Raw genomic sequence first — 16,741 nt, forward strand, 5'->3', positions numbered from 1 at the left:
CAAGGAGCAGCCTGCAGGATGTTCAGTTCTTCCCACCTGAGCCACTCCAGCTGAAGGAAGATGAATTAAAACAGTACCAAAGAAATGCATGGCAAGGAGCATTGGCAGGACTGGCCAGAGCAAATACAGCACTGCTACCTTGCTGCCTTGGGAGCCCTTGGGCTCTTCCACAGACCTGAGCACTGTGGTGAGGGTGATGGGGTGATCCTCCTTTTCCAAGCACCGCTATCCCACAGCTCCTTGTAGGTGTCCGGGGTCCATCTCCATCCCAGCCACGGTGTCCTGGGTGACCCCTCAGACCCCACATCTTTCGCCATCCCCACTCCCTGCCCCCCGACTCCTTGGCCATGCTGTGGGGACACCCCTCGCCTAGGTCTCCCTTATCGCAGGACCTCCCGGGCCTTTTGACCATCGTGGGGACCTCCACCCTGCTCAGCCGTCTCGACCCCTTTCCTGGGGCACAGCTCTGCCCCCGGAGCTCTCCCACATCTTCCATCGCCGCACCCCTCTCCCTTTCTCGCACAGCCCCCCCGCGCTCCCCGCAGCTCCACAGTTTCCCCTTCGTTCCCCCCTCCCTCGTTCCCATTATCCGTCCGTTCCCGGCCCCGCTCCCGGCCCCATCCGCGGCCCCGTCCCTCCTCTCCGGCCCCGCCGAGGGGAGGATCCGCTCCCCGGGGCCGTGCCGCCTCGCCCCTGCGCCGCCCTGCGCTCTTCTCTCCGCTCCTCTCCGTTCCTCTCCGCTCCGGCTCCGCTCGCTCCCCGCGCCGGGGCCGCCGGCCCGGCATGAAGGTTCTCCGGCACAAGATCGAGCTGCTCACAGGTACCGGAGACCCGGAGGCACGGCGGGGCCGCGGGTCGCGCTGCCGCATCCCTCGGGCTGGGGCTAAGCTTCGCGGTGGCTCCGCTCCCCGCTGCCGCAGCCCCCGGCCGTGCCCTCGGGCTCGGGGCACTCGTGGCCCCGGGTGGGCTGGGGAAGTAGGAGGGCTGCGGGGGTCCTGCTGCGGGGCTGCCGGAGCATCCCTACGGCTCACCCTCGGGGCCAGCAGCCCTGCTGCCAGCTTCCCCGGTGAGCCTCGATGCGGCTTTGGGGGGTTTGTCCTGCGCCGGCGGGATGGGAGGGGGCCCACGCTGTGCTCTGTGAGGTTTTCCAGCAGCCCCGTTCCTTTGGTTTCTCCCCCCACCTCCGTCTTCTACACGCTGCTCCTTTCACCCCGAGGAGCCGTGCCAGCACCCCGGGATGCCACGGCCACGCTGGGCAGCACACGGAGGGCAGCGGGGAGGCCCCTGTGGGTCCCCTGCCTTCTGGACACCGCTGTTAAACTCTTCCTGCTGGGAATCCATACTGGGATGAGAAGTATAACAGTTAGCAGTAATGCATTTCCTTGCCATATGCTGCTCCTCCTTCAATAAGCGAACACTGGGCTGCAGGTTCCCAGAGAAGGCAAAGCCAGCGGGGCTGGGCTGCCTCCATCTGCATCTCCGCACGCAGGGCAGAGCCACAGCGGCTGTCTGCATCTCTCTCCCCTGGCTCACCCCTGGAAGATTCAGGGGAAAGGCTGTTTGCAAGGGTTCGTGCTGGCATGCTGTGAGAGCCCAGGGTGGGTGGTTGCTGGGCACGTGTCTGATCCATAGAAAAGAGTAAAATGGAAAGGGGTCTCTGAAATTGCTCCTGGCAGCGCACATGGAACGTGTCCTACACAGCAGTGCCTTCAGGGGAGTAGCAGTGTGCTGTGCTCCTGGCCCTCAGCTGCTGCTTGGCTGTGCAGGCGGATGATGCTGTGCTCTTTCTGGGACGTGGTGTTGGCACCACGTGGGGAAGGCAGAGCGGGAACACCTGGGGATGGATGCTGCTGGGGAATATTGGGATGAGCTGGAGGGAAAAGTGCTCACTGCCAGCCCTGGTGGCATCTCCTTGGCCATCCCATCCTGGGCAGCTTGGAGTTGGGCAGGACTTGGAGAGTCCCCATGCTACCACTGGCTGGGACCACAGCCTGGGGCTGCCCACTGGCACTGCTGGGGCACTCCCAGGAGGACATGGTGTGGCTGTGATCCTGCTGCAGGGCCATGGCATCCTTGGGCTCCCTGTTACAGAGATCCCAAGGCTGACCCTTAGCTCCTGAGCCCAGAACTGCTCCCAGTGGCCGTCGTTCTGCACTGAGGATGCTGGTTTGCACGGGGTTCTGCCATGGGCCAGCGTTTCCCCCACCGCACACCAAGATCACGGGGCTGTTCCTCATCACTCAGCCTCCCTCCCTCTGATTATCAGCCAGAGGCTTTAATTAACAAAGGCACCGACCGTGTGCTAAGTGCTGTCCCCAGCCGCCCCAGGACTGCGGCCACGCAGCGGTCAGCGCACGGCTCTCCTGCTCTCTTCTAGACCTGGCTCCCGGTGAGGCTGATTTCCTCCCACTTTTTAACCTTCCCTCCCTTGAGTTGGGGCACAGGGCTGGAGCCAGTGTGGGACTGGGGCTGCGGGAGCTCTGGGAGGCTCTGCGCTGGTGCTTCTGCTTCGAAACCTCTCTGTTTTGTTGGTCTGCTCCCGAAGAGCAGAGCAGAGTGTGGTTTCTGCAGAGAGCAGCCAGGTGGCAGAACCCGCTTGGTTTTTCAGCTGAAAACTCGGTTGGATTAGCAGAACACAGCTCTGGAGGGAAGCTTACAATCAGTTCTGTGTTCTGGGTGGCTGGGGCAGGGGTGAGCACGCCCTGCGATGTTCCTGTAGGTCTGCATTTCTGCACCTCCAGCTTGGGCTGCCTCAGGTGTGGTGCTGAGCAAAGCATGCAGCAGGCCTGGCTGAGGCTGCTGATGGAGCGGGGTCTGCTTCTGCTTGGTGCCGCCACAGCCCCCGTCCTCGCTGGGCTCCATGGAGGGATTGGGTGGGAAGCAGCAGGAATATGGCTGGAGGCTTGGTGCTGGGGAAGGGGTGGCAATGGGCAGCGGGACTTGCTGGGGACCCAACCTGCTCATACACAGGGCAGCCTGCACTGTCTCTGTCCCCATTCCCCTGTCCGTCACTGTCTGAGTGTGGCCAGTGACTGTGCAGCCCCTCACTCCCCTTTGCTTTCTGAGCTGGGCCGATATTTGGGGGTATGTTGGCAGTGCTGGTGTTGGGGTGTACAAAGCCTTGGTGCTCTGCTCAGCAGCTCACAGCCCCACACCTGCAGTGAGGGCCATCCCTGCAAGCCCTGGAGCTGGCCAGGAGATGTGTCCCAGCTCTGCCCAGGATGTGTTGGCACCACGTGGGGAAGGCAGAGTGGGAACACCTGGGGATGGATGCTGCTGGGGAATATTAGGATGAGCTGGAGGGAAAAGTGCTCACTGCCAGCCCTGGTGGCATCTCCTTGGCCATCCCATCCTGGGCAGCTTGGAGTTGGGCAGGACTTGGAGAGTCCCCATGCTACCACTGGCTGGGACCACAGCCTGGGGCTGCCCACTGGCACTGCTGGGGCACTTCCAGGAAGACACGGTGTGGCTGTGATGTGTGGCTCCTGCTCTGCAGGTGAGGGGAGGGCTGTGTGGGTAAACGCTCTGTGTTTGGTTTCCTCCCATCGTTGCCATACCACCTTTGGCTGGTCTCTCTGCTCCCTGACAGCCGTTCCTGCTGCTCAGAGCATCCCTCTGCGTGGCTGAGAAATGTTACACCTTGGTCTGGCTCTGCAGGGAGGTCTCCCTTGCTCCCACCCTTTCTGCCCACAGCCTGCACGCAGCTGAAACATTGACCCGTCTCTCTGGCCAATGCTGGAAGCTGCCGTGCAGATCAGACCATTGTCGCCCCGGGCTGCGTGCTTGCAGGGTGACCAGCGCTGACAGACACACTGCTCTCCCAGTCTGCCTGAGTCCTTAACTGGGAGAGCTGGATCTGGGCAGGAGCTGAGCTCCTCCAGGTGCTGCCGGCCCTCGCCTCCATTCCTGGCCCCAAAGCTGGATTTCCTGCAGCCCCTGGCCAAGCCAGCACACTGGACCCCGTTGGCTGAGTAGATGGGAACTGATTTGGCTTTCTGGGCAGAAAGGCTCATGGAGAGCTGAGGGATATCAGAAGCAGGACCCAGCAGGGTGCTGATGTCTCCCTCCCCTCGGACAGGGCTGCTGCTGCAGGAGATGACCATGGCGGGGCTGCACGAACTGCGCTTCACTGAGGAGAAGCCACTGCTGCGTGGCCAGGATGCTGAGCTGGTGAGTTGGGGAGCAGCTCTGGCTCCAACCCCGCGTGTTGGCTGCCAGGACGTGGACACTGCTGTGCTCCAGCCCTCAGTATCTAATGGCTCTCCTTCTCCCACAGGACAACTCGGACGTGTTCCTCTCTGCTGCTGACACAGACTGGAAGGTAAGACTGGCTGTAGTGGAAGAGGAGTTGTCTCTTGCCCCAGAGTGTGGGGCAGGCAGTGGCTGTGGGGAAGGGCCGGGGCTGTGGGTCTGCCTGCAGAGCCCCTGGGGACGCTGGTCTGGTGCCTGCTGCAGCACTTGGTGCTGGCGGTCGGATGTGGCTGGTGGGCACTTGGCAACGAGCCGGGGACAAAACCTTTTTAGGACTGGTGTTCTCTTCTAAAAACAAAGCTGCTTTTCCAGCCCCCTGCCATTGCCATGGCAATGGTTCCCTGGGTGATGCCAGCTCCCCAGTTACATAAGGGTGGGTGAAAGTGTCTTTCTCTTTTTGGGAGAGAAAGCCCCAATCGCCCCCGTCCTGCCCAGCTCTCCTGAAGCAGCCTGGCCCTGGGGCTGCCAGGCAGCAGGAGGCTGAGGCCGTGAGTCCCTGCAGGCTCTGCTTGCGCCTGGTCCCAGCCTGTGTTTCAGTCCCTACTTCTGTCTTGGGCTCAACCTGTGCCGTGCTCCCCTCATGTCAACTGGGGTGTCAGTACACAGGGATGTGGATGTGGGCTGCTGGTCCCTGGCTTGTTGCCTGTCCCTCTGCCAGCAGCAGGGAGGCTGGAGCACAGCGTGTCCTCTGCCAGCTCCCTGTAAGGGTACTTCACAGCACACATTGATGATCTGAAGCTTGGCAGTGCTGGCTGCACCTTCTCAACTCCTGTGCTGAACCCCCAGTGCCTGTGAGGAGCAACTAAAGCTGATTTCAGTCACCCTGACAGAGGGGCAGGAGAGCCTCAGTCCCTGTTTCAGCAGATGCCGTGCCTTTTAGGACTGGCCCCTTCAGCCTCCATCGCCCACGTGTGCGGTGTGGCACAGCAGAGTTTTGTCAGGATGCAGGGAGGTGTGGTTTGCAGAGCCAGTGGGAACAGTCTGTTATCACCAAGGCAAGGGTGAGGAGGGAGAAGAAGGTGGTGATGCTGATGCTGTGCTGCTGGGGTCCCATGTGGGTGTCCACAGCCCCTGAAATCCCTGTGAATCGGTGTCCTGGGGCCGGTGCTCTCCATACAGCCTCACCACAGCCCCCATGTGCTTCTTGCAGTGCTGGCAGGGTGCAAGCCTGCTGTGCTTGCTGCTTGTGGCTGCAGCTGCACCAGTCTGGGGGAACCCACTTACCACAGCTCTGGGAGCCGACCTAGCAGGCAGTTGTTCACCCCTCACAGTGCGTGCTTGTCTGGCACACAGCTGGACACCAAGCCAGAAGGCTACTGTGAGAGACGGGTTCAAAAGCTTTGCAGAAATCCAGAGCATGTCCTGTCCTTCCTTTGTCAGCTAGGTGGGTAACCTTGTCATAAAAGGAAATTAAATGAGTTAAGCAGGACTTTACACTTGAGAACCCCTGACCAACGTGACCGATGACTGCTGTGTCTTTCAGGTGTTTTTCAATAACTCCTAGAATTATCTTCTCCATAATTTTACCAGATTCTGAACTGATACAGGCAGGCCTGGAAAAGAATGATTTTTCTTACCATTCTTGAAAACTAAGACAACATTTTCCAGCTTCCAGTTGCCTGGGACCTCTCTATATTCTTAAGACCATTGGAGAATAAGTAATTGAAGGCGGAGTCTCTCCATAACATCATCCAGTTCTTTCCTTGTCCTGGGATGATTCCCATTGGGCCCATGGACTTACATGCCTTCAGCTGGCACAATGGCACGTAGACCTGTGCAGAGCTTTGTTCCTGTATCAGAAGTCATTTGGGACCTGGACTTCCCCTCCCACATGGCTGTTCACCACCACAGGTGCATCTCCAGGGCTTTGGGGTGGAGTTGCCCACAGGACAAAACAATGCAGTACAAAGTTTCCGAGCTAGCCTGGCTTGTTCAAGGCAAGGTGAAGGCTTTCCCATTGCCTGTCTGTCTGCCCTTTCTCCCACCCATCCCTCCCCTACGTGGTGGTGAATTTGAGGATACATGAGGAAGCCATGTGCACACTGGTGATGGCAGGAGTGCTCAAGGCCCTGGCCTGGGAAGTTGCTCGGAGACACTGAGCCACTGCTGTGATGTGTGCTGGGCCATGGAGGCAGACGTGGCAAGGGATGCCAGTGGGCACCAGATGCCTCCCTGAGGCTGGGCAACAAGGCCGTGCTGGGCTGAGGAGGTGGGAGTGTCCTTGCTGGATGCTGCCTTGGTCCAGCAATGGAATGTGGTTACCCAGCCTGGCCAGGCAGGCGCTGCAGGCTGCAGGACTTCTTCTATCTGATTATCAGCCAGTAGAGCTGGGCTGAAGGTGCAGGGAATGACACGGGGCCGTGATGGTGAGGAACTGTTTCTGGATGGGACCGCTGGGCAGGTGGAGAGACAAGCATGCTCCTGCTGTGTGGCGCAGGGATGCGGTGTGACCCACTGGGGATGCTGGGCTGTTCCTCCTGGCTTATTCACCTGCCGCTGGCCATGTCCAGGTTTGGGCTGAATTAGGGTTGTGCTATCATCCTGCACCTGGCAGGGGAGGGGGGATTTGCGTCCATGCCAGCGTGTCATGTAAGCTCTCTGTGGCCACACAACCACACTGTGTTTCTTGTTTCATATCTGCACCTTCCCACCCTGGCCACAGACCTTCTTATGCTCCTGGGTGAGGTGAGGGCGTATTGGGGCAACATTCGTTTGTGTCCACACATGTGCACAAGGCTCTGTGTGCGTGGTCATGTGCATACACAGGCCACCTGCTGTGTGTGTTTGTGAGTGCAGAGGGCTTCCCTGTGCATGTGCATTGCTGCAGGCTCCGGCCTGGATGGCTGCAGGCTCAAGCATGACTCTGCGTGTTTGCTCTGAGCCAAGTGTGCACACATCTGGGTGCAGGCGAGGGGTGCTGAGCTCTGCCTTGAGGATGCTCTGTGTCACAGACGGTGTCAGCGTAGCCCCATCTGTGTGCCTGTGCCTGTTTGGTCTGCCGAAGGAGGGAAGATGGAGCGGGTACCGCACGGCGCCAGGCGTTTTTCTTCATAAACAAGGGTATTTGGGGCCAATTGGAGCATGAATAATTCTCGTGGCAGCCAATGGCTGAGTGCCGGCTGCATCGCAGCGCTCGCCTGCCATGGAGGCCAAACCTGCTGGGGCTGCACGTCGGCTGAGGGGGAAGGGAGAGGGAGGGCTTAGCGCAGGGCTGGGGCTCCGTTATAAATCGAGGCGAGGGGCTGAGCCGGCGCAGAGCTCTGCTTCATCCCAGCCCGCTGCAGCGCCGTGCCCTGCGCTGGGACCCCGTGCCCGGCCCTCCCTGACCGCGCATCCTCTCCCGCACGCTCCTCACCATGCCCGAGTGCTGGGATGGGGTAGGTACCACCGGCGCCGTGCCGCCCTCTCTTCCCCCTGGGTTTTGCCCCACTTCCTACCCCACTGGCTCAGGATGGATCACAGCACCAAGCGGGGCTCGCTGTGTGCCGGGAGGTGATGGGGTGGGCGCAGCTCCCGCCGGGGAGCCCTTCCTTCACGCGGCCACACCACCACTGCATCCCTGATGCGGCGCGGGTTTCGGGGCCGCATTGTCCTTGAGCTCGTCCTCCTCGGGCCTGGCGGAGCTCCGCGCCGGGACAAGCTGAACCGTGGCTGCAGCTGTGCTGCGATGACTGCGGGCGGGGGGGCCCTGCTGCATCCCACCCAGGGTCTGGGGGGAGCAGAGGAGATGGAGGACCAGGGAACGGCCATTTGGGAGCGACCCCTCGGATGTCTTGCAGCCTCTGCAGTGATGGCAACAGGCTGGTGTGGAGGGTGGGCAGGTGGGAGTGCTGTGACGGGCAAGTGGGAGCCCTGCGGGTGCTGAACCCAGTGCACGGAGCTGGGCTCTGCCAGGCACGTAAGGGTGCTGCAGCCCCCACGCCACCTCGCTGCAGCCATGGGTGGTCAGTGACCCCCTTCTTGTTGTTAGCTTCATTCTCTCCATCATGAGCCTCTCCTCTGAGCAAGCACGGACGCATCTGCGGCAGAGGGCAGGGCTGTGGCACCCGGCAGTGCCGCAGCAGGCAGGGATGTGCCTGGCCTGCTGGGTGGGGGTCACAGCACTGGGGAAGGAGATGCCAGCTCAGGCTTGTGATTTGGAGCTGGGAGAGCAGAGGGGGCTGTGTTGGAAGGAAGGAGAGAGCTCTGTGCCCAGGATTGGGCTGTGTGGACACCTCCTGCTCGGTGACCTTGGGCCAAGCCGTTCTGCTGCCTCAGTTTCCTCATCCGTCACGGTGTCCCTGCTCAGCACCTGCAGAGGTGGGCGAGAGGGAAGGGATGGGTGATTCTGTGATTCTGGGTGCCGTGAGCCATGGGAGAGGAGTGATGGTGTGACTGAGAGCTGGGTCAGGGTGTCCTTGGGGAGCTCAGCATCAGCTCTGAGGAGCCCTTGAGCCGTCCTCCGGTGCTGAGAGTCCCTGGGGGCAGCAGCTCATGGCGTGGAGAGGCACCACGGCAAGGAGCATCCGTCCTCAGGCTGCTCCTCCTGCCTGAGGCCTGCGTCCTTCACAGTCCTTGGTGGCGCGTGGCCTGCTGGAGCCCACGTGGCTGTGGAGGGGCCGTTCCCCCTGCATCATCCCATCCATGGGCCTTGTCTGTAGCTGTCAGGGCTTGGGCAGGAGGATGAAGTGTGACCTTGTGGGCCTGGGACAGCAGGCCTGGAACCCCCTAGCTGGGAGAAGCTCTGATGGTATTAAGTGGGGGCTGGAGGGCATCTGTGCCCTGAAATGGTACCCTGGCAATGAGATCTCTTCTGCTCCCTCCTCCTTAGTGAGGCTGAAGTGAGGGTCGGAGGGTGGTCAGGAAGGAGTTGTCCTTTACTCCCCTTCTCTCTCTGGCAATCGCTGCCCCCCCAAGCCATGGAAATGGTGGCACAAGACATTCCTGGTCTCTCTGTGGGGCATGGCTATTTTTGAGCATGGAGTTTTGCGGTTATTTTAGCTCTCATTTTGAGCTCAGGATGTGGCATTTTCCAGGGCGATGTTTGGGATCTGACTGCTGCCTATTTGCCCCAGGTGTAGTGAATCCAGGCCAAGTGGGTCACACTGTTCTCACATCTTGTTGCCAAAACTATCGTGGTCTCCTGCCCTCTGAGTCCTCCTGTCCTGTCCTGTTTCCCACCTGCCCCATCCCATGATCATTGCCATCCCATGATCATTGCCATCCCAAGATGATTGCCATCCCAAGCCCTCTTCGATCATCCCAAATTCTCTCATCTCAATTTAAACCATCCTATCCCATCACATCTCCTTCCATCTGAAACCTCTATCCCTTCATCCTGTCCTGTGGATACACCCATTCCATCCTAGATCCCATCCCTTACACCTTTCCAATCCTAAATCTTCCCACCCCATTCCAACTCTCCATCCCTTCCTGCGGTCTTCCTGTCCATCTCAGCTGTCCTGTACCATCCCAGATGTTCTGCATTTATTGTACTCTCTATTTGGGGCATGGCTGCATTTTCCTGCACTGGCTCCTGGGCAGCCTCCTGTGTCTCTGGAAAGACGTTGAGCTGCATTTGGACAGACTTTGCTCATTGCTGCTGCCAAGCCTGGGGATCCCAAGCCTTCCACATGGGTGAAATCTGCTCATGTCAAAGGTGAAGGCAGATGTGGAGTTGGCGTGTGGATCCCGTGAGGAGTCACAGAGAGCCTGCAGAGGAACCATCCACAGGCTGCTATTAAATATGCAGTAGCTGCATCCAGCTTGGGAAAACTCCGCCCTGTGTGGAGCTGATGGAGGCTGGGAGTATTTATATGCAATGCCCTGCTCTCTGCTGCTGGCCTAGATGCAAGGCCCCCTGCAGCTTGGGGCTCATCCCTGCCCAGCGCTGTGGGGCCGCATGCCCTGAGCCCCAGGAGAAATCTCCATGGTGCTGCCTGCCAGGTGCTTGCTTACCCACAGATGGTTCCCATGGGGAAGGCATTTCTGGGATGCTGGCCACACTGAAGCCTGTGGCCACACACACACACACACACACACACACACGACTCTTGGGAGGGTTGCTGGGGCAGGAGGGGTGTGCGGGACAGGACAAATGTCACCCATCTTTCCTCTTCCTCCAGGAACACGACATTGAGACGCCCTATGGGCTGCTGCACGTGGTCATCCGGGGCTCACCCAAGGGGAACCGCCCTGCCATCCTGACGTACCACGATGTGGGCCTCAACCGTGAGTGCCTGGGATGAAGGAGCCACCTCGCCCATTTTAGCCATCCTGCTTCTTTCTGAAGCCAGCATGGAGTGGATGAGAATGATCTCAGCCATGCTGGATGGGAGCAGTGTGGCTGTTTTGAGCCCCTGCAGCCTTGTCCCGCAGTCCTTGGTGTTCATCCCCATGCACTCCATTCCTGCTAGGGACACACAGCTCTTGCTAACAGCGGCCGTGGTCTCTGCTGTGGAGGCCAGAAGCTCAGAGGGAGGGGGTGGGAGGCTTTGCTGGCACGTCAGCTCCTGGCCAAGGCAGTCTCCCATGCTCCCCTCACCCACCAGGCCCTGTGCTGGGTGTTTGGTCTCTGATCACTGCCTCCCTTTGACAGACAAGCTTTGCTTCAACACCTTCTTCAACTATGAAGACATGCAGGAGATCACAAAACACTTTGTGGTGTGTCACGTGGATGCGCCAGGCCAGCAGGCAGGAGCCTCGCAGTTCCCACAGGGGTAGGTGCCTGTGCTGGGGACCTGCCATGCCCACCGGATGTCCTTGCCAGGGCAACCACCCGCTTGCTGTGTCAGAGCCCAGGGTGGGCAATGTGGTGCTTGGTGGGTGAGCAGGGTTGTGAGCTCTTCCCAGGCCCCACAACCACCTCCCTGTGCCCTCCCTGCTGCAGGTACCAGTACCCATCCATGGACCAGCTGGCTGCCATGTTACCCAGCGTGGTGCAGCACTTCGGGTGAGTCAACCTCTCCTCGGCTGGTGCAGGGAGGGCTTGGGGCTGGGGCAGTTGTCCTGGCCAGCCAGTACCCCGTGTGTCATTTTGTGCCCCATCCTCGTGGAAGGGATGCCCTGGGGCTTCCCACCATTTCCTTACGCGTACGTCTCTGCTTTCCAGATTCAAGTATGTGATCGGGATCGGTGTTGGGGCAGGAGCCTACGTGCTGGCCAAGTTTGCGGTGAGCATGGAGTGGCCCTGCGTTGACTGTGCCTCCTGCCAGCCCAGCATGTGGGCAGGAGCCTGAGCTGTCACCCCAGGCAGAGAGTGATGCCGTGAAGGTTCCTGGGGGACAGTGGAGGTTGGGATGGCAGTGCTGTGCCAAGACAGGGCCATGTTGGCCCCCAGGGCTCCAGGACAACTTGGGAAGCCCCTGGCCTGGCTGTGGTGCCTGCACAGTGGGCAGTGTTGCTGGTGGGCACATTGCCTCTTCGTGCTGAACATCCCTTCTCTTGCTTGGTGCAGCTCATCTTCCCCGACCTGGTTGAAGGGCTGGTCCTCATGAATATTGACCCCAATGGCAAAGGCTGGATTGACTGGGCAGCTGCTAAGGTGAGCAGAACCCCAAAGTCCTCCAAGCTCTGGTGGCACCCTTAGGTGCTTAGGCCCGCATCCCATGCCACCTGTGGTGCCAGGGCAGGAGCCAGCCAGGGCAGGATGGTGACTCCCTGTGCTCCCTCCACAGCTCTCAGGCCTCACCAGCACACTGCCAGACATGGTCCTGTCCCACCTGTTCAGCCAGGTAAGGGCTGCCTGCCCTGCATTCTGCCTGCACCTGTCCCCACAGCATCCCAGCCTAGCTGTGCCCTACCCCCATGTGCTGGGTGCTGTGGTGCTGGGGATGGGCTTGGCAAAGCCCTGCCTGCATCTCTTCTGCCTGCTCTGGGGCTCAGCCCTACCCAAGTGCTGGGTGAGGTCCGTGCCTGCATCCTGCTGTTCTGCTGTCAGTGGGCGAGGCATGGGCACCTGGCAGCCCTGGTCCTGATTTCTGTCCCCTGCTGGTGCAGGAGGAGCTGGTGAACAACACGGAGCTGGTGCAGAGTTACAGGCAGCAGATCGGCAGCGTGGTGAACCAGTTCAACCTCCAGCTCTTCCTCAACATGTACAACGGGTAAGCAGCATCCAGCAACACCGCCATCTTTGCCAGGTGGCCCCGAGGTCACGGCAACCTCCAGCCCACTGAGTGCTGCTGTCACCCTGTAGTGCAGGCCAGCAGGGAGCAGCATACTGGGGGATCACCGTGTGCTGGGACAGCAGGGCTCCACAGAGCCGTTCTGTGGGCATAGCCCAGCTCTGTGCCTGCCTACATGCTCACACTGGCTCTCTCTCTCTCCTCCAGCCGCAGGGATCTGGACATCAACCGGCCCGGCACCGTGCCCAACGCCAAGACACTGCGGTAAGAGCTGCACAGGCACCGCCCAGGGCAAGGAGCCCAGCCTGAGCCCTGACTCTGCCATTTCCTCCTCTCATTTCCAGTTGCCCTGTGATGTTGGTGGTGGGAGACAACGCTCCTGCTGAAGAGGGTGTGGTAAGTGACTGTAGGCACCCATGCTTGTAGGCACATGGGCACACGTGGTTGCCTGGCCAGCACGGTGCTGGGAACAAAGGTGGTACCTGTGGCAGCTTCTGCCAGGCATGAGGCACCCCAGGGTGCTCGTTCTTGTCCCTCTCACCCACAGGTGGAGTGTAATTCCAAGCTGGATCCCACAAACACCACTTTTCTGAAGGTAAGTGGGTGGTGAGGGCATCAGGGTGGCCCCCACTGCTTGTGCAGTGCCCTGTTGCTCTGTGCTCCAGCATTACAGGTTGTCCCTGTCTACCTGCCCCAGGTTCACGTGGGACTGGAGTGAGCAGGGTGGCCTGGCAGTAGAATCCTGCCAGTGGGCACCAGGGGTTGGGGTGGGAGAAAAGGCGTCCCCCAGACTAACCAGAACCTTCTGTGTGCAGATGGCGGATTCTGGTGGGCTGCCCCAGGTCACACAGGTGAGTGCTCTCCAGCAGCTGAGTTATACTGGCCTCTGAGACATGCACTGGTGTGGCTCCTATCTGGAAAGGGCTGGGCTGATGTGGGCACAGGGCTCCCAGGGGGTACTGGTGGTGGTGTGGGGCTGTGCCTCAGCTCTTTCTGCTCTCTCCCTGCAGCCCGGCAAGCTGACCGAAGCCTTCAAGTACTTCCTGCAAGGCATGGGCTACAGTGAGTGCCAGGGCTGGGCACCGGGCTGCCTGTGTGTGTGTGTGTGTGTATGTGTGTGTGGCACAGAGGAGCCTGGCACTTGTGTGTGCCCATCCTGACAGAGAGCTGCAAACGTGTCTGGAGTGCTGTATGTGTATGAGGTGCCCATCTGTGTGTTTGGGGTGTGGGGCGTACAGGCTCTGTGTGCAAGAGAACTGTGTAGTGTGGGTCTCTGCGTGTGTGTGTGTGTGCAGGTCTGTGTGCAGCCACGCAAATCTGTGCACGCGCTGGGTTAGGAGGAGACCTGTGGCCCCGTGCAGCCCCCAGTGTAGCTGACGTTCTCTCTCTGCCCTCCTTGCCCTCCTCCTGCTCCCGCCCTGCCAGTCGCCCACCTGAAGGATCGGAGGCTGAGTGGAGGTGCAGGTACCGCTCGGTGCTGCCCGCCCTGCATGGTGCCCTCCTGGCGCTGAGCCCTGAGGCTGCTGGGGCGCCTTTGGGAGCAGCCTGGCTGTGGGGCTGGCCCTTCCCAGACAGCGCCTCCTGTTCTGCTGCGCTTTGCCCAAAGCGTTGGGCTGCCTCCACCCTGAGCCAGGGCTGAGGGCTGAGCGATGGCATTCAGACGAGCCTCCCATGCAGGCAGCATGCCCACCGTGTGCTCTTCCACAGGACAGGAGCGATGCCCTCCATGCTTCCTGGCTGGAGGAAGGTGCCACCTTCACCCCGGGGAGCCGGGAGAGCTCCCGTCCCCATTCACACCCCCCTGGAGCATGGTAGCTGGGGCTTCCCACTGCCTCACTGCCCAGTAGATTGGCTGGGGCACCACATCCTCTGCCAGCACGGAGCTGCTCATGTTGTGGCACTGCATGCTGCAAGCTTGTGCCTGGGGCCATCTGCCTTGGGGAGTGGGACCCGCTCCAGGCCAGCAGCTTTGCTTGCATTAGGCAGTGTCAGCCCAACCTCTCCTGGGCGAGCACCCAGACCCCCTCTCTGTGCCCATGCAGTGCCGTCTGCCAGCATGACCCGCCTGGCACGCTCCCGCACAGCCTCGCTCACCAGCGCCAGTTCTGTGGAAGGTGCCCGGCCGCGTGCCTGTACCCATTCGGAGAGCAGCGAGGCCATGGGGCAGATCAACCACACCATGGAGGTATCGTGCTGAGGCCCGTGGCTGCCACCACCGTTTCCTCCAGAGCCATTTCCCATCCGTCAGCATCCCGCCAGCACCCACCCGCCCCGCGGACGACCTCTGCCAGTGCTCTCGCTCCCCTGGGGTTGATTCATCTTCTTTGCTGTTGGCCTCCCTCCCTCGCTGGGCACCAGAGGAGCTTCTCCTTGTCATCTGCAGGCTCTGAGTCCCAGCTCAGCCCAATAGTCACACGTGGCTCTGCCTCAGTTCTCACCCTCCCCAGCACTGCCTCGGCCCTGGTGTGGAAGGGAGGATGGCAGGGGGACGTGGCCGGGATGGGTGAGTGGGGGTGGAATGGGGGAATGGAGCAGGATAGTGGGACATGGGCAGGACAGCAGGACGTGAGCAGAACAGCAGGATGCAGAGAGGTAGGTCGGTCTCTCAAGGGTGGCCAAGCCAGAAGGAAGCCAGGGCTGGGGTGTTGCACGTGGTCATTTTGGGGAGAGCACAGTGCCCATCCTGGGGCCGCAGCTCCCGTTCTCCCCAGCAGCCGTTCCCTGGGCACTGCGTGGGATCTCTGGCACAGGCAGGACCTGCAGCCCGGGTGCACTGGGCATCGTGAGCAATTGCATCCTGCCTGTGCCCCTCCCTGCCATGCACCTCGGGGGCTGCCCAGGGCAGGGCAGAGGTCCCAGCCTGAGCCATCAGGGCAAAAGGGGGTCACGGGCATCCCCCCAGCCCACATCCCATGCACAGTGCTGCCTGGGCCCTGTTGCAAAAAGGTCAGTTGCTGCCTGCCACCAAAAATGCATGTGGGGGCAGTGTCTGCCCCTTGCCTCACCCGGTCCCTGATGTGGTGGCCCTGGTCTGAGGCCACCCAAGTTCAGAGGCTGCTGGGTCTGAGATCACCATGAGCATCCACCCCCTCAGCCTTTGGCTGTCACTGCAGCAGAGCCATTAGCAATAAGATGAGACCACCCCACTCCAGGAAACCCCCTGCACCCCTGGCCCCTCAGGGCACCCCACTGTGGCGTGCCGGTTCTGCAGGGTGACCCCATGGCACACAGGGAACATTCCACACCTGGCTTTATCCATGGGAGATGGTTCCCCCGTGTCTCACCTCTGCAGGGAGCGGGCCATCAAGGGCTTGGCTCTAAGCAGTCTGCAAGGCCCCATCCAGCCCCAGGTGGCATGGACAGCCACATCGTTATGCAACCCTGCGATCGGCCACCCAGCCCAGCTCTTCCTGTGCCTGGGCCAAAGGAGAGCCCAGCTCTGGTGATGGGTGCTGGGGGTCTCATGGCGGCCCTGGGACAGGATCCACCTGCTCTGGATCATCTGGGCTGGAGCAGGTCCCCTGCAGCCCCCTGAAGCACTTTCCCCACAGGCCCTCGCCCCCATCAAGGGGCCACAGGGCTCCCAGCAGGTGCTCGAGGGCTCCTGGCCCCAAGGCCGGCACTTTGGTTCGGACCCCATTCACTCTGCTACGTGCTTCCTTCTTGGTGTGACTCTAAATGCTAAGCAGACTTTTTTTTTTTCTGTAGATACCACTGCGATCACCCATTTCTCAGCGTGTCCTTCAGATGATATATATATAAATACCTATACATACTATATATATGGGGTTGTCCGTCCCTGACCTTTGGGTTTGCGCCCCCTGTTCTCTCGTACAAGTGGTGCCGTGTGGTTCCATTTGAGGTGGTCTGGCCGTGCTTGCCTTCGGTTTCCCACCTGGGTTGTGTTGGTTCGTTCTGTTCCCTCTGTGGTTTGTTCTTTTGATTTTACTGGTTCTCCTCTTTTCCCAGTCACATCAGAATCGAACGCATTTCCCCCTTTCCCTGTCTGAGCGAAACTGGTTTTGTCACAGTGGTGTCGAGGCCACAGTTCTCACACAAGAAGGCAATATGTAAACCAGATTTAACTAACCTGTCGCTGTAGAGAGGATTTACTGTATTGGAAAAAAAAATATTAATAAATATGATAAGAATCTGCTGTGCTTTTCTCGTGCTGAGTTGAGGCTGGATCTGAGGTCTGGGCAGGCAGCCTGGGAGCCCTTCTCAGCTGGCTGAGGTGGAGGCGTCTGCTCGTGCCCCTGCTTCTGGCTCTGCCTCTGCCCTCCGTCCTGCTCCTTCTTCCAGCACAAGGCCATGGGTACCCTGGGAATGTTCCTCTCAGTGTCCCACTGCTTCATGGAGTCCCACAAATGCATCTGGTCGTGCTGAGG

General features: G+C 60.3%; 1 protein-coding gene across 4 annotated transcripts; it reads left to right on the forward strand.

The window, feature by feature from the left end:
• Window positions 1–723: 723 nt before the first annotated feature.
• On the forward strand, window positions 724–16,522 carry NDRG4 (NDRG family member 4). Of its 4 annotated transcripts, XM_042821868.1 has the most exons (17): window positions 724–820; window positions 4,079–4,170; window positions 4,277–4,321; window positions 10,356–10,461; window positions 10,829–10,949; window positions 11,120–11,182; window positions 11,342–11,402; window positions 11,687–11,773; window positions 11,907–11,963; window positions 12,229–12,332; window positions 12,561–12,617; window positions 12,698–12,749; window positions 12,901–12,948; window positions 13,169–13,204; window positions 13,364–13,415; window positions 13,779–13,817; window positions 14,396–16,522. In XM_042821868.1, exons 1-17 carry the CDS (start codon window positions 784–786, stop codon window positions 14,548–14,550), a joined length of 1,212 nt encoding a protein of 403 aa, XP_042677802.1. In that variant the 5' UTR covers window positions 724–783; the 3' UTR covers window positions 14,551–16,522. The 4 variants fall into 4 exon arrangements, with proteins under 4 accessions (XP_042677802.1, XP_042677803.1, XP_042677804.1 ...); XM_042821869.1 differs by lacking the exon at window positions 13,779–13,817; XM_042821870.1 differs by lacking the exons at window positions 724–820; window positions 4,079–4,170; window positions 4,277–4,321 and adding an exon at window positions 7,558–7,628 and having other exon boundaries at window positions 14,396–16,521.
• The last annotated feature ends 219 nt before the right edge of the window (window positions 16,523–16,741 follow it).

The sequence above is a fragment of the Centrocercus urophasianus genome, unplaced genomic scaffold, assembly GCF_019232065.1.
Source record: "Centrocercus urophasianus isolate 14NV4802_14NV808 unplaced genomic scaffold, USGS_Curo_1.0 seq_2, whole genome shotgun sequence".
Lineage (NCBI taxonomy): Eukaryota > Metazoa > Chordata > Aves > Galliformes > Phasianidae > Centrocercus > Centrocercus urophasianus.